This window comes from Podarcis tiliguerta (assembly GCF_965153285.1).
Source record: "Podarcis tiliguerta genome assembly, chromosome: 6".
Lineage (NCBI taxonomy): Eukaryota > Metazoa > Chordata > Lepidosauria > Squamata > Lacertidae > Podarcis > Podarcis tiliguerta.
Genome location: NC_139539.1, coordinates 90,072,065 through 90,098,479, shown reverse-complemented (window position 1 = coordinate 90,098,479; position 26,415 = coordinate 90,072,065). Strand labels below are relative to the sequence as shown.

At 45.5% G+C, this 26,415-nt stretch overlaps 1 protein-coding gene and 1 long non-coding RNA gene across 3 annotated transcripts in view; one reads left to right on the top strand and one right to left on the bottom strand.

The window, feature by feature from the left end:
* The window catches only part of NIBAN1 (niban apoptosis regulator 1), a 101,838-nt gene extending 84,707 nt beyond the window's left edge, over nt 1-17,131 (bottom strand). Inside the window, exon 1 of one of the 2 annotated variants that reach the window (XM_083446302.1) lies at nt 16,758-17,131. In XM_083446302.1, coding sequence (XP_083302428.1) covers nt 16,758-16,812 — 55 coding nt within the window. In that variant the 5' untranslated portion in view covers nt 16,813-17,131. The remainder of the gene's footprint in view (nt 1-16,757) is intronic. The other variant, XM_083446303.1, reaches the window with a different exon arrangement.
* On the top strand, nt 6,239-7,679 carry LOC310680138. The gene is made up of 3 exons (XR_014512659.1): nt 6,239-6,367; nt 6,544-6,622; nt 7,495-7,679. It is a non-coding gene; the product is annotated as an uncharacterized lncRNA (long non-coding RNA).
* Nucleotides 17,132-26,415: the final 9,284 nt, after the last annotated feature.

Here is a 26,415-nt window from a genome sequence, read left to right as displayed (position 1 = left end):
TAGCTGGCTGAATTGGTCCTACTTGGGCCAGCAAGGAGGCCAGGGGAGAATTAGCTGTGGGGTCTCAGAGTGAGTAATCTTCATAAAAGGGGAGGTGAAGGGAAGAAAAGGGAAATAAAAGATCAGGCTGAATTCAAATTAAAGGCCAGGCGGAATAGCTCTGTCTTACAGGCCCGACGGAAGGAGGTTAAATCCTGCAGGGCCCTAGTCTCCTGGGACAGAGCATTCCACCAGGTCGGAGCCATCACTGAAAAGGCCCTGGCCGTGGTGGAGGATAGTCTGACTTCCTTAGGGCCCGGGACCTCTAAACTATGGTTATACATTGACCTTAAGGTCCTCTGCGGGGCATACCAGGAGAGGAGGTCCCGTAGATACGATCTACGCACACAATCATGCAGTAATGTATTTCTAACATTGCAGCCCCGTCCTGGAATACTACCGGAGAGAAATTATCTCTTTCCTCCTAGGGCAATCATAGCACAACAACAGCTTGAATCGGCTTTCTCTGAGATTCCTGCATTGTAGGGGGTTGGACTAGATGACCCCTGGGTCCCTTCCAACTCGAAGATTCTATGCTTCATAAAAAGGAAGAGTTTGCTTTGGTGAAATCTCTGGTCTGGATGACGTATTGCCCTATAGTTGGGTTAAGAAACTGGAGCCTCCAGGAAAGCTATTTTAATTGCACACCTTAGTGTCTTTTTCCTTTGGGACATTAGGCACAGGGCTGTTCCAGACTGTCGCTGTTTTTGGCTGGGATTCAATTAACCACCTACCAGCAAATTCAGGCTGTGCAATTATAGAAGGCCTAGTTCTTCAGCACCTGTATTAATTAACACCAATTAACACAAGAAATTTTGATCATCAACAAAACAAGCAATCAGAATCCTACCCATCCGTTGCACATTTTTACCCACCTTTTGCTGAACAAAAAGCACTGATTTCAGAATTTTGCATGCAAGTCAACTGTGAAAGGGCATTTGATTCCAACTGACATTCTTGAGAGATGGCGCAAAGCAAAGAGAGGATCGTAATTTTAAGTGGAATTTAGCTTCAACTCTCAAGGGTCAAATCAAATCAGATGTTCTTTCCTTGGGGGGAGGGCTCTTCCTAAATTACGACTGCACACTGGAGCTTCCACTAAAACCTGTGGGAGTTTATTTCCACATAATTTGTTTATAAGACAGGAAGCCACTTTAAACAGCAGTCAAGCTATTGGTCCACCCAGCTCTGACTTTCTGCTTAGAGACGTGGGTGGCACTGTGGTCTAAACCACTGAGCCTCTTGGGCTTGCCGATCGGAAGGCCGGCGGTTTGAATCCCCATGATGGGGTGAGATCCTGTTGCTCTGTCCCAGCTCCTGCCAACCTAGCAGTCCAAAAGCATACCAGTGAAAGTAGATAAATAGGTACCACTGCGATGGGAAGGTAAACGACGTTTCCATGCACTCTGGTTTCCGTCACGGTGCCCCATTGTGCCAGAAGCGATTTAGTCCTTCTGGCCACATGACCCGGAAAGCTGTCTGTGGACAAACGCTGGTTCCCTCAACCTGAAAGCGAGATGAGTGCTGCAACCCCATCGTTGCCTTTGAGTGGACTTAACCATCCAGGGATACTCTACCTTTGCCTTTACCAGGGTACATTCCCAGTCCTCCCTAAAGATACCAGAGACCGAACCTGGTTATTGGCCATCCCTAATCTCAATACCAAACTGAGCAGCGGCCTTCTTTGAAGGTATCTTGTAAGGTTATGAGGCTAAATGATATTGGTCAAGCACTCAAACCACAACGTATGGCAAAAATTAACATTAATCACTTTTGCAAGCTCTGCCCTATCATTTTCCCACTCTCCTACGTGCATAGAAGGAACAAGGTCCAATTATTATTATTATTATTGCTTCAATATGGCATGTCTCATGCTGCAAGGACTCATTTCCGCTGAAGACTTTAAGATCTAATTGCCAAGGTTGTTTTTCCTGACATTCAGCCTTTTTTGTTGATCATTTTGCCCTGTTCTCTCAGTGCTGCACTGTCCCACCCTAAACTGTTTGTACACTTGTTTAGAGCCACACACCCATTTAAATGTTATTAGGGACACACCAAATTGCAGGCTATACTTAGTCAAGCAGACTGCAATGGCTGTGTGAATTTTTTCTAGCATAAATCAGCACCTGCAACCCTTTGAATTTCTTCTAGGTGCACTGCGGCCTTCTTGGTGATAATGCCAAATGGCCTCAATGTGGCCCCAATGGTCAGTTTCTAGAAGAAGAAATCTCCTCAGAAGAAACACTAGTCAAGAAGGAATTACTCCTGTTCTCGTGTGTGTGTGTGTGTGTGTGTGTGTGTGTGGACTCTTTGTAATTACACAGACTAAAGCTAGGCAATATATTTGTGCTAGACAATTTCTTCAAACAGTAGGCTTTAGGTTTCACAGGTGTAAACCTGAAATGGGGTGTGCCCCCCCCCCAGCAATAACAGTTGCTTCCCACCGACCCTAATATTTCATCTGCTGTTATGATTTATGGCTTTGTGGTTTCAAGCGCTTAAACCAAATTACAGTGTAGGTCCATATCAGAGGGCAGCTGTAGCTTTCCCCAGAAAGAACAGGCTTTCGTGTATTAATGTGGTGCTTTTCTCTCAGAAAACAGATTTAAATTGTTCCCCAAAACAGTGGTTCTCAAAGGGTGTGGTGTGCCACACCGGTGTGGCAGAAGAGGATGGCAAGCATGGCGGGAAGATTCACAGACAATCAGAGAAACGTTTAAACATTTCAGTATACTATTTTACATATCACTTGGGAAGGCTGGGAAACTAATGCCAGTGTACTGGTAGAAGCAAAAATCACCAGTGTCAAAGCGACGGTTCTTCAACATCAACTTCATTGGACTGGTCACGTTGTGCGGATGCCTGATTATCGTCTTCCAAAGCAACTGCTCTATTCCAAACTTAAAAATGGAAAGCGTAACGCTGGCGGTCAACAAAAGAGGTTTAAAGACGCTCTCAAGGCAAATCTTAAAAAAAGGTAGTATAAACACCGACAACTGGGAAACACTGGCCTGTGAGTGCTCCAACTCCTTTACCAAAGGTGTCATGGGCTTTGAAGACGCTCGAACTCAGGACAAAAGGGAGAAATGTGCTAAGAGGAAGGCACGCTTGGCAAACCCTCACCAGAGCCAGTGTGGTGTAGTGGTTAAGAGCGGTAGTCACGTAATCTGGGTAACTGGGTTCGCGTCTCCGCTCCTCCACATGCAGCTGCTGGGTGACCTTGGGCCAGTCACAGTCTCTCAGCCCCACTCACCTCACAGAGTGTTTGTTGTGGGGGAGGAAGGGAAAGGAGAAAGTTAGCCGCTTTGAGACTCCTTAAAGGGAATGAAAGGCGGGATATCAAATCCAAATCCAAACTCCTGCCCGGAAACCTCTGTCCCCACTGTGGAAGGACGTGTTGATCCAGAACTGGCCTCGACAGTCACTTATGGAGTCACTGCTAAAACCGTATTCATGGAAGACAATCTTACTTGGCTATGAGTGATCGCCGAAGAAGAAAAAGACTATAGTATCAAAATAATATTTTATTTGCAGAATAATGGTTAGATATATTTCCAACATGAGAGCAAGACCTAAAAGTGTTACTGAAGTCAACCCTAGCTGTGATCCAGAATCGCCATTTGAACAGAGTGCTGGAGAAACACTTGTTTATATTTTGAGAACAAGTCCTGTTCTTATGTAGCTGCATTGTCTTATACTTTCTGGATGACCCAGGATCCTTTTATAAAGTAGTTGTGTTCTATGTTATAAATCAAGTACTGCTAGGAGTTGTTTCTTTTTGTTTTCAAATGTATTCCTTATCCATAAAAATTTGGTTTGAAAGTGTGCCCCAGTGGGAAAAAAATGGGGGAACCACTGGTATAGAACAAGACATTCCAAAATAGCAAATCCCTTAGCAAAATTCCCATCATTATGATGAGAGGAATACACAGAAGAAAGAATCCTCTGCTGCAGCTTTGCCAACCTGGTGCTTTCAAGTTTTGGACTCCACATTGCATCATCTCTCACCGCTGGCTACAATGGCTGGGGTCAATGGAGCTGCCATCCACCAGCATCTGGAGGGCACTAGGTAAAGGTAAAGGACCCCTGGGTGGTTAAGTCCAGTCCAAGGCGACTATGGGGTTGCACTGCTCATCTCGCTTTCAGGCCAAGGAAGCCGGCGTTTGTCCACAGACAGTTTTCCGGGTCATGCGGCCAGCATGACTAAACTGCTTGTGGTGCAACAGAGCACCGTGACGAAAACCAGAGCGCATGGAAATGCCGTTTATCTTCCTGCTGCAGTGGTACCTATTTATCTACTTAAATAGTGCTTTTGAACTGCTAGGCTGGGAGCTCACTCCATCGCCGGGATTCGAACCGACGACCTTCTGATCGGCAAGCCCAAGAGGCTCAGTGGTTTAGACCACAGCGCCACCTGCATCCCATCTGGAGGGTACTAGTCTTATGCAAGAGCTGTTGGGAGACTTGCATCTTTGTGTTGGCAGGCGTGGGGTAATGGCAAAATCTCCAAGTATAACCCTTTACTTTTCTGTATAGGAGTAAATGGTAATAAATCACTTACAAAGGAGGGAAACATGGGATGAGGGCTAAACCAGCCGCTACTCCATTGAGATTCCAATTACTGCCATGTAGCTTCATCCAGGATTCTGTTTCTTAATCACACTGGTGCGTGACAGAATCTTGGAAATTCTGGCTTTTATTAACCAAAAATCTACAAAGTACCGCCGATCTGAGTGTACTGCTTTGTAAGGTGAAAGGTCCTTATCCTTGAAAACCACAGAATTTAAATTATCTCACAGGCAAGAAGGAGGAAGGAAGAGACAAGGATTATGCAAAAGCAGTGAGTCAATGCCATTGCGTGAACAAGCGAAGGAGGCGGAAGCGTTTATGGAAGTAGGTTTGAGATAACACATGAAAGACGGTTGTTGACAATGTGTTTCTTAAGACAAGCCTCGCCTGCCCTTGAAGCAAGTTCAAGAAGTGATCAAACAGGTAGAGTTGATTGAAGAACTTGAAGTTAAGGGTGTGGAAATGTACCAAAAGCTAGAATATTGGGCAATGACGTTGGGGGGGAAAAAGCAGGGTGGGGGAAGTTCATACAGGGACCTGAAAGAAAGGGTTTCCTATTAGACACTGCCAAGCCCAACTCAAAAGCTGTCCACGTTGATTTATAAAACCCTAAACAATTTAGGACCTAAATTCTTGAAGTGGTGTCTCACTCTCTACCAGCCTGCCCATATACCAGAAGGGAACACCTTTCTGACTTGTTGGTGGGTGAAGCCCATCGCACTGTGACACAAAATAAGTCTTCTCTTCCACTGGAGGTATAGCTAATGCCTTCACTATTTGGCTTTTGGTACCAATTTAAGACATATGCAGGGTGGCGCTGTGGGTTAAACCACAGAGCCTAGGACTTGCTGATCAGAAGGTCGGCGGTTCGAATCCCTGCGACGGGGTGAGCTCCCGTTGCTCGGTCCCTGCTCCTGCCAACCTAGCAGTTCGAAAGTACGTCAAAGTGCAAGTAGATAAATAGGTACCGCTCCGGCGGGAAGGTAAAAGGTGTTTTCGTGCGCTGCTCTGGTTCGCCGGAAGCGGCTTAGTCATGCTGGCCACATGAACCGGAAGCTGTACGCCGGCTCCCTCAGCCAATAAAGCGAGATGAGCGCCGCAACCCCAGAGTCGGCCATGACTGGACCTAATGGTCAGGGGTCCCTTTACCTTTACCTTTTAGCCTGATAAGGCCAGCTGTAATGAACCTATGTCCCTCTGAGGTATTGTTATTTCATATTTTAAAGTGGTTTTAAACTAGTAGTTGAATGTTGTTATTTTGAGGTTTCGGATTGCAAACCACCTTGGGATCACAACTGACGTACCATTTAAAGATCAAATAATAAACAGATAAGGGGTTTTTTTGTTTTTTAAAAAACCCTGTATTTCCACCAGCATGTTTGTGGACATCTTGTGATTTTGCTTATTTATTTACAGGGTGGAATTAGGCTGCATGAAGTCTAAAGATTGCAGGATACTCCTGGCTGCATACTCATTTCTGAAACTCACGTGGCTAAGGATTTCTTTTAAGGTAAAAAAAGTAAAGGTAAAGGACCCCTGGACGGTTAAGTCCAGTCAAAGGCGAATATGGGGTTGCAGTGCTCTTCTCACCAGAGTTTGTCCACAGACAGCTTATTTCTTTTAAACAGGTCTAGTCCTTGAGACAAATTGAGAGAGCATAGCCGGTACCTAAAAGTTATCAGCAGGCAGAAAAAGACCCTAAATGTTCAAAATGCCTTCATTGGATAAACTTTGCCTCTGAGAGTTAGGGTGAATTCAGGTAAGTTATATGTGGATTTTCACCATGAGAACGGTTGAAAAAATCTTACACAAACTGACAGATGTTATTTCACAGATCAGGTGACCAGGTGAATGAATGCATTCTCTCACACACCCTGACCTTAATTCAGAATTATCATGCTGATTTCTGCTGAAATTCTTTGTGTTTACTTTAAGAGTGATTCCACCTGAATCTGCTGGAGTTTACGTCTGAGTTTATGCGTAACATCAAGCAGTAAGGCCAACTTACCTAAGGGTAAGCCCAGCTGAGTTAAGTAAGACTTACTTCTAAGTAGACTTGATTCAGATTGCATTGTAACATATGAAATCTGGAGAAGCTGTCTACCTCTCTTTCTACAAGCTTTTGTTACAATCGGGTTGCAATATAATGAAAGTTTACATCTGGTGGCTGGTTTCTGACATTTTTGCTGACATTTTTGTTCCAACTGGTTCAACAAGGATCAACTTTGTATTTTTGCAATGCAAGATCTTTGCTGAAGGGCAAAGTAACCAGTAACGCATCTTATCTTGATTTTTGTATTTTGTGTAACTTTTTCCTTTTCTTCCACCTGAAACGGTGTTCTCACCGGCTCCCGTATCTCTTGCATAAGCTTCACATATATGTAAGCTTGCTAAAGTTGCAGAGATGGAGTCCAGTTTGTTAAAAGCAGCCCCAGGACAGTGTGTACAAAGGAAGGGTAAGCAAAAGAACTGGTAGGAAATTTGCCATTTGCTTAGCTTCCTGGCACTGCAGGTATTTTAAAGAAACAGACACCATAACTGTGCATGTAACAACCTGGTAACCCTAAATAAAATGCTTAATTCAGATATCCTTTATATTTCAAGCCATATCATTCAAAGCTGAGATGACTATTTGAGTTTCAGCTATATGCACTGATGAACAACCTGATTCTCATGAACAACCATCCTATTTATTGAGGCTAAATCACACATGCTAGGATATTTATGCACCGGAAAAAAGTCTTATGGCCATACAGTATATTTTTGTCCACTGATTTAATAAAACCCAGCAAACATCAAGACGCATTGCAGCCAAAGTTAAGCATTTTTAAGCCTCGTTGATTTCAAAGGCAAAGGTTTAAGTGTGTGCTTAATTTTACCATTCAGACTAACAGGACTGGAAATGACTGCAGCTGGATTGTGACCATGCGACTTCACTCTTTAAGGCCAATTCCAACTGATCCTAAGAACTATTCCACACCCCTTGCATGTCTTTAGAGCTGCCATGATGCACTTGCTGAAATAGACTTACTTGCAAACAAGTGCAAGTAGCAGAAATGTGCACCTTCCCGAATCCCTGAACGAATTACCGTATTTTTCATCCCATAGAACGCTCCGTCCCATAGGACGCACCTAATTTTTTTTAGGGGGGAAATAAAGGGAAATTTTTTTCCCTTTATGTCCCCCCCCCCCAAACCCAGGTCGGGGAACAGCGGGATAGTGGCGCTGCGCCTCCCCGCTGTCCCCCAAGCTTGTGGGGCTGGCCGATGTCTGCTCGGCATGCGGGGCACTCTGCTTCAGGGCATCCGGCACGCCAGGTGGCAGGCTGCTATCCGCAGCGTGGGGAGCCTTGCGGGGAACTCCCGCAGGGCTCCCCACGCTGCGGATGTCTGCCCGGTGCGCAGGGCGCTCTGCGTCAGGGCGCCCCGCGCGCCAGGATGCTATCCGCAGCCTAGGGAGCCCCGCGGGAACTCTCGCTCTCCAAGCTTCAGCAAAAGCCTGTATTCGCCCCATAGGATGCACACAGATTTCCCCTTCATTTTTGGAGGGGGAAAAGTGCGTCCTATAGGGCAAAAAATACGGTAAGTACTTAACCCAAGGTACCACTGTACTGCAAACAGCAACACAGGAACAAAATGAGGAACTTAAAGCAAGATTCCAATGAGGTATTGAAAGTCCTCTGTTTGCCCACCTAGAGTAGTACCCATTGAACCAGTCTTTGTCTAGGACAGAGCCTTCCAAACTATGTACATTAGTGTGTCGGCCGCAGTGTGTAGGTGTGTTGCGGGAACGCTCCCCGCGGGGCTAGAAAGGGAGCGAGCAGCCCGCCAGTTTGCTAGTAAAACTGAATTACAGTGGTACCTCGGGTTAAGTACTTAATTCGTTCCGGAGGTCCGTTCTTAACCTGAAACTGTTCTTAACCTGAAGAACCACTTTAGCTAATGGGGCTTCCTGCTGCTGTCATGTTCTCATCCTGAAGCAAAGTTCTTAACCCGAGGTACTATTTCTGGGTTAGCTGAGTCTGTAACCTGAAGCGTATGTAACCTGAAGCATATGTAACCCGAGGTACTACTGTACTCTGTCATGAAATGATGCACGTTTAAAAAGTGTGGCACCGACATGAAAAATTTGGAAAGCTCCGGTCTAGGGGCAAATGAATGTTTGCAATTCCACGGATACATTTGTGGTATTTAATACAAAATTCAGGTTTCCAAGAGCAGCTTTCTTTTCTTTAAAAGCAAGTTTCCAATCCTTATGGTAACGTGGGATATAACTGCAATAAATAACTAAGTAAGTAATATAAACAGCTGCATACTTCTCCAAAAGACTACCAGAAGCAGTATATATCTAAGCCATAAAAATCTGCAGAACTAGACAGAATAAGAAATTATGCAACTGGTATATTCAATAGAGGTGGAGTTTCTATGTAGCTATTGTGGCTAAAGTTAAGGCTCTTATTTTCAATGACCTTAGTCACCAATATATACTGGGTTGATCTTCTATTGAGTTGTCCACCACAATGACAATATCTCCTTTTTGCTTAGCCTCTGTCAGCTCAGACCTCATCAGTTTATAAGTAAAAATCTTCCCCCATCGCAACCTGCATCATGTCACACTAACGAGCACTGAACCTCATTTGCTATTATTTCCCATTCACCCAGGTTTGGAGAGTTCCTTTCAGAGCTCTTCCCAATCTGCCCTTGTTGTCCACAAAACTGGCCACTTCACTATTCATCCTCGGCGCCAGATTACTGATTGAAAAATAAAAGACTATCAGTCTCAACAGAGATCTTTTTGTAGGGAAGCACTACTCTCTGTTTTGAGAACTGTCTGCTTACTCCTTTCCTCAGCTTTCCATTATTTTTAACCACTTACTGACGCATAAGAGCACCCATTCTTGTATCCCAAGACGGCGAATGCTCAGGAATCTCTGGTGAGGCACTTTGTAAAAAGGAATTTCAAAAGTCCAAGTATATGACCCCTTTGAGATTGTCTCTATTGACACACTTGTTGACACTCTCAACAGCCACACCGGTGACATAACACTTCCCTTTGCATAAACCATGCTGCTGTTTCCTCAACAAGACTTGTTGCTCTATATACTTAATGATGCATCTATATCGGGGTCAGTAAACTTTTTCAGCAGGGGGCTGGTCCACTGTCCCTCAGACCTTGTGGGGGGTTGGACTATATTTTGGAAGCAAAAATGAACGAATTCCTATGCCCCACAAATAACCCAGAGATGCATTTTAAATAAAAGGACACATTCTACTCATGTAAAAACACGCTTATTCCCGGACTGTCCACGGCCCGGATTTAGAAGGCGATTGGGCCAGATCTGGCCCCTAGTTTGCCTACCCATGATCCATACAGTGGTACCTCTGAATACGAACGGGATCCGTTCCGGAGCCCCGCTCGCATCCAGAAGCAAACGTAACTAGCGACGGCAAGTCTGCGCATGCGTGCGTCGCTTTTTGCCACTACTGCGCATGCGCGTGACGTCATTTTGAGTATCTGCGCATGCGCGAGCAGCTAAACCCGGAAGTAACGCGCTCCGGAGCGCAACTCGAACGTGCTCAACATGAAGCATATTCAACCCGAGGTATGACTGTATATCTAGATCAGGCATTAAGGAAAGCGGATTATAATTTCCTGGTGCCCTCTTTGAAAAAATGAGCATCATGCTGACTACATTCTAATCCTCCAGTAAGGAGCCCAGCATTACTGATAATTGCATGTTATTTGTAGGAGTTCAGCAACGTCACATTTCAGTTCTCAAAGAGCTGTCAGGTCTACGCCACCTGGAATGTGGCTTGTGCACTTTTAATCTGTCACAGAGTTCTAGAACCTTCCTTCTTTCCACCTCTGTTTGACTCAAACACGCCCTGTAAAAGTAGCTCAGGCATGAGTATCTATCCAACACCTTTCACAGCAAAGTCTTAGGCAAGAGAATCGTTCTGAAATTTCCTTCTTCTCCTTTAATCATTATTTCACTCCTTCTTTGTCTAAAGGTCCAACCACCTCCACACGGCGGTCTCTTGCTCTGGATGCATTTAAAGAGTTTTGTTATCAGCTTTAATGTTTTTCTTCAGTAATATGCTCCTCAAATTCACGTTTTCCCTATTTATGCTCTTGTCAGTTTACCGTTTAGGCTCCTTTCTGTTTTCCTCCTATGAGCAAAAGATTTCCACTTCTAAATAGCAGCGACCTTGCCTTTGATAGCTTCCGCTACTCTGCTTATTAGCCAGGCTGGCATCGTTCTGGATTTATTCGCTCGTTTCCTAATCTGCGGTGTAAATTCACCTAAGCCTCTATTATTGTGGTTTCAAATCACCTCCCAGCATCCTGAACAGATTTGACACCTTTGACTCTTCTTCTTCAACATCCTTTTAACTAATATGCTCGTTTTAAATACGTTTCCTCCTCTGACCAATCTAAGCTTCAACAGCACACTCCCTTTTGGTTATATATTTAAAGAAATACTGATTTATACTGATGTTTTCAGCCATTAACTCTTTAAATTATTATTCCCACCCCCACCCCACCCCTCCATCAGCTTTCTTGTCAGTGTGTATTTTGGTTTTGACTCGCATGGGGGCAAAATACAGTTTCCTTTGGTGCAGAATACAAGTTGCATTATTTCCGTGATGGCAGTAGGTAGCACAAGCAGTGATCTAACGCAAAACAGGAGAGAGCCCTCATCCCTTTACTAATTTGGCAGAAAAAGGAATATGGACAGAAGGAATCTCATCCCTGCATGTTAAACTACATCTCTATCTTAACTTTGCATTTGCCCATCTCTGCTTTTCAATGGAAGCTATAGCAACACTTTTTTCTTTTTTTGCACAACAGAGTGATCAACCTGCAATGTCCTATTAGAGCAGGGGTCAGCAACCTTTTTCAGCTATGGGCCGGTCCACCACATCCCTCAGACCATGTGGTGGGCCGGACTATATTTGGGAAAAAAAATATATGAACGAATTCCCATGCCCACAAATCACCCAGAGATGCATTTTAAATAAAAGGACACATTCTACTCATGTAAAAACACCAGGCAGGCTCCACAAATCACCCAGAGATGCATTTTAAATAAAAGGACACATTCTACTCATGTAAAAACACCAGGCAGGCCCCACAAATAACCCAGAGATGCATTTTAAATAAAAGGACACATTCTACTCATGTAAAAACACCAGGCAGGCCCCACAAATAACCCAGAGATGCATTTTAAATAAAAGGACACATTGTACTCATGTAAAAACACGCTGACTCCCAGACTGTCCGCAGGCCAGATTTAGAAGGCAATTGGGCCGCATCTGGCCCCCGGGCCTTAGGTTGCCTACCCCTGTATTAGAGCATGATCCAGTTTTTTGGATATGTTTTGGGCTTAACTAAACATTTCTTAGAAACATTAACCTACAGCCAATCTGCATACCCTCCTTCATTTTAATATGTCTTTAAATAATTAAACATTATAGAATCATAGAATCATAGAATCATAGAGTTGGAAGAGACCACAAGGGCCATCGAGTCCAACCCCCTGCCAAGCAGGAAACACCATCAGAGCACTCCTGACATATGGTTGTCAAGCCTCTGCTTAAAGACCTCCAAAGAAGGAGACTCCACCACACTCCTTGGCAGCAAATTCCACTGTCGAACAGCTCTTACTGTCAGGAAGTTCTTCCTAATGTTTAGGTGGAATCTTCTTTCTTGTAGTTTGCATCCATTGCTCCGTGTCCGCTTCTCTGGAGCAGCAGAAAACAACCTTTCTCCCTCCTCTATGTGACATCCTTTTATATATTTGAACATGGCTATCATATCCCCCCTTAACCTCCTCTTCTCCAGGCTAAACATGCCCAGCTCCCTTAGCCGTTCCTCATAAGGCATCGTTTCCAGGCCTTTGACCATTTTGGTTGCCCTCCTCTGGACACGTTCCAGTTTGTCAGTGTCCTTCTTGAACTGTGGTGCCCAGAACTGGACACAGTACTCCAGGTGAGGTCTGACCAGAGCAGAATACAGTGGCACTATAACTTCCCTTGATCTAGATGCTATACTCCTATTGATGCAGCCCAGAATTGCATTGGCTTTTTTAGCTGCCGCGTCACACTGTTGGCTCATGTTAAGTTTGTGGTCAACCAAGACTCCTAGATCCTTTTCACATGTACTGCTCTCAAGCCAGGTGTCACCCATCTTGTATTTGTGCCTCTCATTTTTTTTGCCCAAGTGCAATACTTTACATTTCTCCCTGTTAAAATTCATCTTGTTTGTTTTGGCCCAGTTCTCTAATCTGTCAAGGTCTTTTTGAAGTGTGATCCTGTCCTCTGGGGTGTTAGCCACCCCTCCCAGTTTTATAATTCTGCTTGTTCTTAAATGGAGCCTTCGTGGGCTCTCATCAAAAGACTGGCCAAATCCATACCTGTTTTGCTTCAGCCTGGCATGCCTTAAAGGACTGTCAAGAGCAAAGTTGTCAGAGTTGTAAAGCACTATGTTCTGTACTCAGTGATGTTACAGAAACGACTGAAAGGGATGTATCCTCTTCTATGCATCCCCACCTGCTCAGAGATCTTACAGTTAGGAAGGCGGCAAAAACGCAGCTGGGGTTTCTTTTACTTGGTGGCAACAACAGCTTTGTTGGAGCCAGTGTGGTGTAGTGGTTAGGAGCGGTAGCCTTGTAATCTGGTGAACCGGGTTCGCTTCCCCGCTCCTCCACATGCAGCTGCTGGGTGACCTTGGGCCAGTCACACTTCTCTGAAGTCTCTCAGCCTCACTCACCTCACAGAGTGTTTGTTGTGGGGGAGGAAGGGAAAGGAGAATGTTAGCCGCTTGGAGACTCCTTGGGGTAGTGATAAAGCGGGATATCAAATCCAAACTCCTCCTCTTCTTCTTCTTTGTGGAATGCACTCCCATCCTAATCACTGATGATCTCTTTTAAAAAGCTAGTTAAGGCGTATCTATTCAGAAGGGTTTTTGCAACAGTGTTGTTGGCATCCGACTATCTCAAGGGACAACGGAGTGTGCCTCTGGGGGTGAAATCACACTGTTTAGGGACCTTTTTAATGTTTGATGCTTTATTGTGCTTTTAATTCTGTTGGGAGCCGCCCAGAGTGGCTGGGGAAACCCAGCCAAATGGGCGGGGTATTAAAATTATTATTATTATTATTATTATTATTAGCACCCAAGTGACCTCCCTGGGGCACAAGCCTGGGTGGTCTGTAAGAAGGTCCTGGGCTATAACCATTGGTTATGGAATGGTTATGTAAGCTTTCAGAATATTTAGAATTAGCCAAGTTGACAGATATAATAACACAAAAACCAAAAAGTGAAATGAAAAAGGAATGGGAGTGCCTAAATGAATACCTTAAAAGCCAAGGTCTGAGGACAGAAATCTGGCTAAGTCTGGAATAACCTTGTGAAGTGAAAGGATAAGAAAGAGGGATTTATATCTAGATGCTAGGATAGAGATGATAAGGAAAACAGGAAAACAGGAAGACACAATGAGAGGTAAAGGAGGTGCTGTGGGATTGGTGGAAGTCAATGTTTGCTTTTCTTTTTAGTGTTTATATTATTCACTTATAAGATATGGATTTGTTTCTTCGTATGCTGGTTTTTGTGTATTGTTATTTTTCGATATTTTTCGATATTTTTCGTGTTGTTGTTGTTGTGTGGAAAATACTAATAAAATTTATAATAATGTAAGTTCCTGGGCTGCCCAGAAGACAAGACCTCCCTCTCAGCCTTGCTGATGTGGTCCAAAAGAAAGCAGAGCAAGATGTTTAGCACCAGCTTGGCTGCAGGAGTTGCCAGGAGGAAGTGTACCGTCCTCCAACTGTCGTAGCGACTCTGGATTTGTGTAGGGTTTATGCCAAAGATATCCCACAAGGCTGCAGAGATTTCGGATCACAGCTTTCCTTCTCCGTGATGGGCTACCTTTCGAGGTCAACGAGCCCTATCTGCGCCCAACTTCCCTTTACAGCAAATGCAGAAACTGCCTTCTTGACCACTGGACCCACGATTGGTCTCGTCCACACAATCTACCAGAGCCTGTCTTCACGAAGTCCCTAACACACCAAGGTTTGAAACCTGTTGGCTACCCTCACCTGATTTAGCTGACCGATCAAGACTGTTCCCAGGGTGTGGCCGCTGTTGCACACTGGCAGCGCCTAGGAGCCACAGGTGGGGACTGAGTGCAGGATGGGGACCAACACAAACTACCCCAAGTAGGAGCACGATGTGTCCCCAACAGAGGTACCTCCTCTCTCTCCTAACACCCAATACAGTAAAGGTAAAGGTAAAGGGACACCTGACCATTAGGTCCAGTCGTGACCGACTCTGGGGTTGCGGCGCTCATCTCGCTTTATTGGCCGAGGGAGCCGGCATACAGCTTCCGGGTCATGTGTCCAGCATGACTAAGCTGCTTCTGGCAAACCACAGCAGCACACGGAAACACAGTTTACCTTCCCGCCAGAGCGGTACCTATTTATCTACTTGCACTTTGATGTGCTTTCGAACTGCTAGGTTGGCAGGAGCAGGGACCGAGCAACGGGAGCCCACCCCGTCGCGGGGATTCAAACCGCTGACCTTCTGATCAGCAAGTCCTAGGCTCTGTGATTTAACCCACAGCGCCACCTGCATCCACCCCATACAGTAGCTCACTGTTAATTGGATTTTTGAACTAAGTTACGTTGTCTGGTTTGCTTTCTTGTAAATGAAATTATTTTATTGATGTTTTGGTGCAGGATGAAATACCCTGAAAGCGCCTGCTTAGGGGTAACATCAATGAGATGCATATTTTGGTGGCGTGGTCACCCAATTAAAGCAATCTACATCTAAGAAGAAAAATAAAGCAGTGGGCATTATCCTACAGCAGGCATCCCCAAACTCAGTCCTCCAGCTGTTTTGGGACTACAACTCCCATCATCCCTAGCCAACAGGACCAGAGGTCAGGGATGATGGGAATTGTAGTCCCAAAACAGCTGGAGGGCCAAGTTTGGGGGTGCCTGTCCTACAACAAGCATTCCCCCTTCTGTCTTGTATAGGAGGGAATCCCAATTTTGCTTCCCATCTGCAATTTGTATAAACACTTGTGTTCAGCTTATTTTAGCTATCAAGATGTTACAAATGGATTAACTAACTGACAAATGGTCGCAGTAACTGAAGCAACGTCTAAAATCTCCTTTAGGGGGTTTTGATCAGCAATGAGAAAATGCGCTATAGGGTTAAGTTGTAATTACTCAGTCCAAAGCTGCCTGTTCCCTCCCTAGAGATGATTATAACAGGTAAGTGCTATATATTCCACCAAGTATCAGAATTCCACAGCTGCCACAAATCTACCATTCTTTTTCCATTTGCAGACGGTAAATAGCAAAGTAGCACCTCTCTGTCCAATTCCTCCACTCACCACTTTCTCCTATGTAGTGTATATATTTCTAGCTCGTTTGCGCCTCGATCCGCCACCCCGGCAGCTGGACCCAGATTTGACTGCGCGGGACTAAGGGTGCCACGGGGGGGGGGGGAATCCTAGGCCACGGTCCGGGTCTACTCAGAAGTAAGTCCTGCTGAGTTCTATGGGTCTCACGCCCAAGTTAAAGTTAACACACTCACGGGCAGCAAGCCCTGCTTCGCCCGAGCGTGAAAACGCATAGGATCGCGCTGCACGCGTTATGTTCGGACGGCGAGCAAAACAAACCGCCTGGAGCCCGATCCCCTCTCCGCAAGGTCTCCTTCCCACGTGCGTGTCAGCTGCTATCCGTGCCCGCTGCTATTTAGAGCCAAACCGCTGAAAGAGCCCCGAATCGGCCCCGAAATAGCACGCACGCAACAACCACACAACCCTCCTTCATCCTTGGAGAGGTCCAGGGATCATCTCCAGAGTCGACGCTCCTCCTTTCGGCAGGATGCCGCTTTCGCACTTCCAAGCTCCAGGGAAGCTGGCAGCTCAGCCGAGCGCGTGGCAGCGCCGAGGGGGATCCCCTTTCCAGACGCGAGTTTGGAGAAGTTCCTCGCTGCCTGGCGCAAGGCTTTCACACGACCCCTTGCGCCCCAAGCGCGCGCGTAAAAACGCACACTTCTTTCCCCAAAGTTGGGATTTTTTTTTTCCTTGCAAAGTTCTTTTTTTGCCCATTTCCCGAGCCTGGCCAGCCCCGGCTTACCTCGGATGTAGGTGCACTTGCTCTCGTCGAGCAAACTGGATCCCGATCCGCCCATGGCTGGCCGGTGCTCGAAGGGGCGGCGGAGGCAGCGGAGGAGAGCGGCAAGCGCAACAAGAAGCCCCGGAAGGAGGTGGCGATCTCGGCGAGCTCTTCTTCCTCGCCGCGCTCGTTCTGTCGGGCAGCGGCTGCAGCCCGGGCGCTTTTCTCCTCTCGGTCTCCACCTCCGCCGCCCCGGCGCTTAAACTTCCTCCCGCCCGAGGGCGCCGCCCTCGCAGGCGCCTCCTTCCCGCAGCGCCTCCGGGCAAGAGGGTCGCCAGGCGAGGACGAGAAGCGTTCGAAGCTTCTTCTTCTATCTTTGGCGATCCCTCGTAGCCGAGTAAGATGGTCTTCCACGAACACGGTTTTAATCCAGCCAGAGGGGCAGTGCCGAATTTACGTATAAGCTAAACAATCTATAGTTTAGGGCCCCGCTCTCTTGGGGGCCCCCAAAAAAAATTTAAAGGAGAAAAAAACCCCTGGATGTACGTTTCCAAAATATAAGTTCAACAATGGCTTTGATAAAATACACATTTTGTTATGTGCAGATGGCTTTAGATACCTAAAAGGTAAAGGGACCCCTGACCATTAGGTCCAGTTGTGGCCGATTCTAGCTTTGCGGCACTCATCTCGCTTTACTGGCCAAGGGAGCTGGAGTACAGCTTCCGGGTCATGACTAAACCGCTTCTGGCGAACCAGAGCAGCGCATGGAAACGTCGTTTACCTTCCCGCCAGAGCGGTACCTAGTTATCTACTTGCACTTGGACGTGCTTTCCATGAGCAACAGGAGCTCATCCTGTCGCGGGGATTCGAACCGCCGACCTTCTGATCGGCAAGTCCTAGGCTCTGTGGTTTAACCCACAGTGCCACCCGCGTCCCGTTTAGATACGTATTAGGTCCATAAATTACCATATAGCAGGCCTGTCCAACTTTCAAGGGACTGAGATCTACTCCCACTATAAAAAAAACTGGCAGTGATCTACCAAAGTCATTGAGCTTATTTTAGGAAGCTAAGGTTGTTGAGCTTTATGGGGGGGGAGGGGGATCCCCACAATCTACCACAGACCCCTCACAATCTACCAGTAGATCACGATCTACCTGTTGGACATCCCTGCCATATAGCATATATTCAACACAAAAGCCAGTGACAATTTGTTGTTGACAAAGGACAGGTGGACATTTAAAGGGCCCCATTACCTTTAGTAGCTTGGGGGCCTCATCAAACCTAAATCCGGCCCTGAGTTACATTACTGGGCATTGCGTAATTCAACTTTGGCATTTCTCATGTTCTGTAACTTGTCATTACTGATTACTTGTGTTTTATTTCCTGGAAATAATGGCATTTATTTTAAACGTTATATTGATTTTCTTTGTGTTGCACTGAAAATACTGTACCAGGTAGATATGCTTATTAAAGAACGTGCTCATATAGCTGGCCTGAGTTTTTTTAAAAATATTCCTTTTACTTTAAAAGCTTCATTTCATACATACACAACATAATTAGAATTCAAAGTTGATGGTAGATATACGGTTAGTGGCAGGCTTAGTGATTAACGTGAGTCATTCACGTTGAATTCTCAGTTTCAGTCTGGTGCAAAAAAATCTAAGAATGGAAATTCACTACATTGCCCCATTGAATAGAAGTATCTGTACTATTTTTGGTTGCCATCTGAGCTAGTTTACCCATGAATAAACATGTATATTAACTAATTGTATCATTTTCAATGCATTAAAATGAATATTCTCCTATTTTAAATGAAAATTATCTAATATTCTCATTAATCGATAATATTCTCCAAAAGATTATTCTCAAGAATTTAACATCACTAGCTCAGTCATGGATACCTGTGGTCTAAACCACTGAGCCTAGAACTTAATCTCTTCTCATTGTTATCTGCCTCAGTTCCTCAGTGTCCCAAATTTAGTTCCGGCACTGGGATCTGCCCTATAACTACCACTGCAGAGATGCAAATAATTGATTCAGCTTCTCTGCATCAATTTTGCTAACCCTGAGGTAAGGTAAAGGTAAAGGGACCCCTGACCATTAGGTCCAGTCGTGGCCGACTCTGGGGTTGCAGCGCTCATCTCACTTTATTGGCCGAGGGAGCCGGCGTACAGCTTCCGGGTCATGTGGCCAGCATGACTAAGCCACTTCTGGCCAACCAGAGCAGCGCACGGAAACGCCATTTACCTTCCTGCCAGAGCGGTACCTATTTATCTACTTGCACTTTGATGTACTTTCGAACTGCTAGGTTGGCAGGAGCAGGGGCTGAGCAACGGGAGCTCACCCTGTCACAGGGATTCGAACCGTCGACCTTCTGATTGGCAAGTCCTAGGCTCTGTGGTTTAACCCACAGCGCCACCCACGTCCCTAACCCTGAGGTATACCTCTGGTAATCCCCCTGCATGTAATTTTTTCACAACATCCACATTTGCCTTTAGAAAGGCAGCCTTGACCTCTCCCTCTCGTCCCCCAACCCCCACCCCTTAATCCGGATCATAGGAGACAACTCCAGCCCACCCAATAAAATATTTGAAGGAGCTACCCCCCTCCCCCCAAGATCCACAAATAAACTTGCCCAATTTCCTCCAAACAGGTAAATCTGGATCAGGGGTGGCAACGTGAATAAAATATTGGTGGGCCAGCATGGGCGTGGCCAGGATTTATGTTGCAGGCAGGCTGCAAAAATGCAGCACACAGTCTCTTTTTGATTTCCTCCATCCTTGGAGCAGCTTTTAGCTAGAGATGCTTTCTTGGCTTCCAGCCAACAGAGGAGACTAAGATTATCCCCATATGGGATAGCTCCACATGTATATACTTTGTAACTAAGTCTGCCTTCAGGGATCCATCTGTGAACTGAACGTGAGTAAACTATTTTTATATACAGTGGTGCCTCGCAAGACGAAAAGAATCCGTTCCGCGGGTCTTTTCGTCTTGCGGTTTTTTCGTCTTGCGAAGCAAGCCCATTAGCGGATTAGCGCTATTAGCGCTATTGACAATTTAAGGGCTAAAAACGGCTTTTTAAGGCTTGGGGGATTAGCGGTTTTGCTGCTAAAATGCTTTTAGCAGCTTAGCGCTTCAGGAAAAGGGGTTTTGGAGCGGAAAAAAAGTCAAAATTTTTCGTCATTTTTCGTCTTGCGAAGCAAGCCCATAGGGAAATTCGTCTTGCGAAGCGCCTCTGCAAACGGAAAACCCTTTCGTCTTGCGGGTTTTCCGTCTTGCGAGGCATTCGTCTTGCGGGGCACCACTGTACAGTGGTGCCTCGCAAGACGAAATTAATTCGTTCCGTGAGTCTCTTCGTCTAGCGGTTTTTTCGTCTTGCGAAGCAACCCTATTAGCAGCTTAGCGGATTAGCGCTATTAGCGGTTTAGCGGCTATTAGCGGCTATTAAAGGCTTAAGGGATTAGCGGATTAGCTGCTAAAAGGCTATTAGCGGTTTAGCGGCTTAGAAAAAGGGGGTGGGGAGCGGAAAAAAATCTCAAGACTCGCAAGACATTTTCGTCTTGCGAAGCAAGCCCATAGGGAAATTCGTCCTGCGAAGCACATTGAAAACCGGAAAACCCTTTCGTCTAGTGGGTTTTCCGTCTTGCGAGGCATTCGTCTTGCGGGGCACCACTGTACTTTACACAAGATTGTGGTGTGTTTATTCTTTTAAGAGGGAACTTACCAGGAACCTGATAGTGAGAGGCTTACACAAGCCTGCAACCAGCGTTTAAAAGGGGAATGTGAAACTCTGCTAAGTAAAGGAACTTGCTAGCGCAAGTTTGGAAGGATATTAATAAACAATATATCCTCTCCTGCCTCCCTGAACATTCCCACAAAAGATCTCTGCCCTGAGATTTTGGAGAGCTAAAAAGGACCCCTGACCATTAGGTCCAGTCATGACCGACTCTGGGGTTGCGGCGCTCATCTCGCTTTATGGGCCGAGGGAGCCGGCGTACAGCTTCCGGGTCATGTGGCCAGCATGACTAAGCCGCTTCTGGCGAACCAGAGCAGCATACGGAAACGCCGTTTAGTACCACCAGACAGAATAAACAAGACTGAGCTACACGGACAAATACCTTGTAAAGGCAGCTTACAACTTTAATTCTATCACTCAGCCTAACCTACATCCCAGAGTTATTGTGGGGATGAAATGGTAGGCTGCCCTGAGTTCCCTGAGTTCCTTATTTATTTATTTTATTAAATAAAAAAATATGTTTTATTTGCCTAAACATGCCATGTTAAAGGAGCAGGAGCACCATTCTACCTGGCAATTCTAGAGAGTAAATGGAGCTCAGTTTTGAGTTTGCATAGAATCACAGAATTGCAAAGTTGGCAGGGACACAGAGGATCATTAAAATCCAACCCCCCCGGCAATGGAAGAATATGCAGCTGTCACATATGGGGATTGAACCTGCAACCTTGGCATTATCAGCGCCATGCTCTAACCAACTGCGCTATCCGATATTAGTGTTGCTGTTGTCTTTCTATTGAGCTCTGCCCAGGAAGTAGGTAGCTTTACGCGCACAAGCCTCGGGATGCTGCTCTTCTGCAGAACCACCGCTTGTCAATGTTACTGCCTCAATCCACAGACTTTCGTCATAAGCAGCCAATTGCACGTGCACAAGTGTGTGTAAATAGCTCTGCTGGGAGGTGGCAGTAGCAAGACCTCTTCTGTTACATTTTTATTTTTCAATAAAATATATAACACAGGCATAGGCAAACTCGGCCGTCCAGATGTTTTGGGGACTACAACTCCCATAATCCCTAGCTAACAGGACCAGTGGTCAGGGATGATGGGAGTTGTAGTCCCAAAACATCAGAAGGGCCGAGTGTGCCTATGCCTGATACAGTGGTACCCCTGGTTACGTACTTAATTCGTTCCGGAGGTCTGTTCTTAACCTGAAACTGTTCTTAACCTGAAGCACCACTTTAGCTAATGGGGCCTTCTGCTGCTGCGGCGCCGCTGCTGCTGCACAATTTCTGTTCTCATCCTGAATCAAAGCTCTTAACCCAAGGTAATATTTCTGGGTTCGCGGAGTCTGTAACCTGAAGCATATGCAATCTGAAGCGTATGTAACCCGAGGTACCACTGTATAACACAATAACCATATAAACCAGGGATCAGCAAACTTTTTCAGCAGGGGGCTGGTCCACTGTCCCTTAGACCTTGTTGGGGACTGTACTCTATTTTGAAAAATAAAAAAATTAATGAATTCCTATGCCTCACAAATCACCCAGAGATGCATTTTAAATAAAAGCACACATTCTAGTCATGTAAAAACACCAGACAGGCCCCACAAATCACCCAGAGATGCATTTTAAAGAAAAGCACACAGTCTACTCATGTAAAAGCACACTGATTCCCAGACCGTCTGCGGGCCAGATTTAGAAGGCGATTGGGTCGGATCCGGCCTCCGGGCCTTAGTTTGCCTACCCATGATATAAACGTACAGCATGGGCTTGCAATGTTTTCCAGCTCAGATCCAAACTATGGGTGATTGTGAGAAAACGAGCTTATGATAACACACACATGTCGTGGGGAGTCCTTAGGTTTGCAAATATGTTTGGTCCCAATCTCTTAAATACGGCCTTTTCTGTGGTTTTCAGCACCACTCAAAGAAGCAGAAATAGTAGCTCTGCTGGGTGCAAATGGCTGGTACCAAGGAAATGGGATGTTAAGACAGTGCAAAGTTTAGGATCATAGGGGGGGGGGGGCAAAACTCAGCACAGTTTCAGAAATGCTGCATTAAGCAGGCATTATGTGTGTTTTTTCCTAGATAGCAACTGTTACCAATGTGAAGCTATGTAAATACTGTGGGCGATGATTATCTCAATCATACACTTCCTCCAAGCCTGAAGACAACAAGCAGCCAAAGCTAGTTCCGATAAAGAACTGAGCTTACACAAGTAGGTTTATTAATCTTAAAGTGATGGGACTCCTAAAAACACACATACACAAAAAAACAAGCCCAATGTAATGTATTGCTTTAAAACCACAGTGAATTTGAAATGCTAACACATGGCTTAATTCTTATTTCAGAATTTATTAAATATAACAACTTGCAATTATAGCTTGTAACAGCCATGCAGAATGTGATGTTTTCATGTTACATATTACCTAACGATAACAAATTCCGCGGTTGATTCACGCATGTGTATTCACTAATTTCTCAATTTTTTATCATTTATTTATTGCCAATATTTATAAATGGCATTTTCAATTACATCTACCCAACGGAGAGGGAAAGATAGGTCGCCTTTATCCTGGATGAAGATCTGCAATCCTACATAAATTTATCACGAAGCGAGTTCAATTTAATTCACTAGGATTTATTTCTGAGTAGACGGGCATAGGATTGCAACTTGCTGCAAGCCTCTCTTGTCATATCTGGGAGATCTTGCAGTCTCTCCTGCCACACAATCCTCATGGAAAATCTCCACAAGGTGGCAGTGGATAATAACACAAGAGCTGTCTTGAGAGGATTTGAAGTGTGATATTTCAGCTCAACAGAGGGTTTGTTTTCACAGGTACAGGTATGCGCTATACTTGCAATGGGATATAACTGGGGCGGCTAGGTGAATAGCAGGATAGGGCTCCTGTACCTGTCATTCAAGCTACGCCCCCTGATATTTCCTCTTCCAGTCAACTAGAACCATCTCCTGGTCAGCTGTTTGGTGTTTTAACGTGTTTTTAAAATTGTGTTGGGAGCCGTCCAGAGTGGCTGGGGAAACCCAGCCAGATGGGCGGGGCATAAATAATAAATTATTATTATTATTATTCAGTTTTTGCGGCCTGTTGGCGCAGACGAGGTGTTTGAACGAATGTAACCACTCAAACCTTGTCCTTCATAGCTGATTAAAGTTAAGCTGTCGGAAGGGACATGGTGGAAATAGTGAACGCATCTTTGTGCGAAGGGGTGGTGCTTGCACCCAGCTAGGAAGTGGTAGTGTGGCCACTCCTGAAAAGTCCACCCTGGACCCAGTGTTACATTTTTTAAATAATAATAATAATAAAATTTTATTTATATCCTGCCCTCCCCAGCCAAAGCCAGGCTTAGAGCGGCTAACAACAGTAAAAATAGCACAGTTTACATAAAATCACAGTCAATTAATTGAAATACATTCTAAAATCAATTCAGAATAAAATAATGGCAACCATTGGGCTAGAGTTCTATGAAGATTATAGAAGGAGAGAGGGAGTCAGACTGTGCCTTGGCCAAAGGCCTGGTGGAACAGCTCTCTCTGCAGCCCTTGTGGAAAGATGTAAAGTCCCGCGGGGCCCTAGTCTCTCGTGACAGAGCGTTCCACCAGATCGGGGCCACGGCCGAAAAAGCCCTGACTCTGGTCGAGGCCAGCCTAACCTCCCTGTGGCCCAGGATCTCCAAGATGTTTTTATTTGAAGACCATAAGGTCTTCCGTGGGACATGACAGGAGAGGCGGACCCAGTGTTATTTAACATCCAAGTTGCAAGGTATTTGAGAGGCTTGTAGCAGTGTAGTTGCATACATTATTGGAGGAATCCGATTATCTTCTAGACCTGTTCCAATCTGCGTTTGGGAATGAATCAGCTACGGTTGCCCACCATTTTTCAGGAGAGGGTGCATTTATTAGCGCAGAAAGTATTTGATCTGATGGGTAGAGATCTTTCCTATTCTACTTCAAGAAGGTTCTGGAAGCTTCCCTGTATGAAATAAATAAGCAGAAGGTTCATGATGATGTTTGGGTTATTCCTCCAGAGAAGCTGAGTTGGCTTAAACTGGCTCTGTTATCTCTGCTTCGAGGTCATGCTGACTATAATAACAAGGCCAGAAGGAGCCGGGGTTTCCTTTTTCTTTCTATCTCTCTTCCTTCTGGTGTGGTGTTCTGTATATAGCGTTAAGGTTTAGTCTTATTATAAGTTATTGTCAGTTTGTTCTGTTTGGGAGGTTGGGCTCAGCTTCCCACCTCCTGTATTGGAGGTGATGTCATCAACGTGTCTAAGGTCCATGAATAACCATAGTTTAGAGGTCCTGGGCCCTAAGGAAGCCAGACTATCCTCCACCAGGGCCAGGGCTTTTTCAGTGATGGCTCCGCCCTGGTGGAACGCTCTGTCCCACGAGACTAGGGCCCTGCAGGCCTTGATCTCCTTCCGCAGGGCCTGTAAGACAGAGCTATTCCGCCTGGCCTTCAATTTGAATTAATCTGATCCTCTATTCCCCTTTCCCTTTCTTCTTCTATGAAGAAACCCTTTCTGGGACCCCACATTTAAATTCTTCCCTGGTCTCCTTGCTGGCCCTGGTAGGACCAACTTGGCCAGTTAGCCCTGGTGATCATTTGATGTCTACTGACTGGGGTGTCCCCCCCATGACCCCAGAATTTTTGATTTTTATTGATATCGATGCTGCATTTTATGTTGTATTTTATGCTGTTTTTAAGTCACATTTTAATCAGTGTTTTATATTTGCTGTTAGCTGCCCTGAGCCCGGTTTTGAAACCAGGAAGGGCGGGGTATAAATAAATAAAAATTATTATTATTATTCTATCAAGGGGGAGAAAGTTGTTCACTGAGGCTTGTGTGCCCGGATTACAAAATCAGCTGATGTCACTAGCTGCCAGGGTTTTGTGAACCCATTTCTGCTAACCAGGAATTCGCTCCTGCTTGCTTCTCTCCTCCATCGAAGAGTATTGAAAGTATCTTTTCGCACCTGTCCGCCAGTTCTTAACTGCACAGAGAACATATTTCAGCACTGCCACTTTGGTTAGCACTCCCTCCTTGGCCATTACCATTCAGCTGCATAGAACATAATAGGGCTTACTGTCTAACTATCGCTGACAGGCGATCACTTCCCAGCATCCACTAATCCCTCAAACCCACCAGCTGCACAGGGCACAACAATGGTCCTACAGAAAAAAGTTGATTCTGTATAAAGAAAACTACTGCAAACCAGTCCAGAACTGAGCAGGAGAAAGTTCTAAAATTCTGCTCCACGTTCTCTGTCCAAAGGGGGGCCGGTAGCTACCCACTCTGTGAAACAGGCGAAGATCTAACATATAATAATAATAATAATAATAATAATAATAATAATAATAATTTATTTATACCCCACCCATCTGGCTGGGTTTCCCCAGCCACTCTGGGCGGCTTCCAACAAGAGATTCAAAATACATTAAAACATCAGTTATTAAAAACTTCCCTAAACAGGGCTGCCTGCAGATATCTTCTAAAAGCCAGATAGTTGTTTATTTCCTTGACAACTGATGGGAGAGAGTTTCACAGGGTGGGCGCCACTTCCAAGAAGGCCCTGTGCCTGGTTCCCTGTAACCTCACTTCTCGCAGGGAGGGAACTGCCAGAAGGCCCTCGGAGCTGGACCGTTGCTTGGTCCCTGCTCCTGCCAACCTAGTAGTTCGAAAGCACATCAAAGTGCAAGTAGATACTCCGGCGGGAAGGTAAACGGCGTTTCCGTGCGCTGCTCTGGTTCGTCAGAAGCGGCTTAGTCATGCTGGAATGACCAGGAAGTTGTACGCCGGCTCCCTCAGCCAATAAAGCAAGATGAGCGCCGCAACCCCAGAGTCGTCCGCGACTGGACCTAATGATCCGGGGTCCCTTCACCTTTACCTTTTAAACCGCTCTGAGATTTTTATTAAAAATAGAAAGT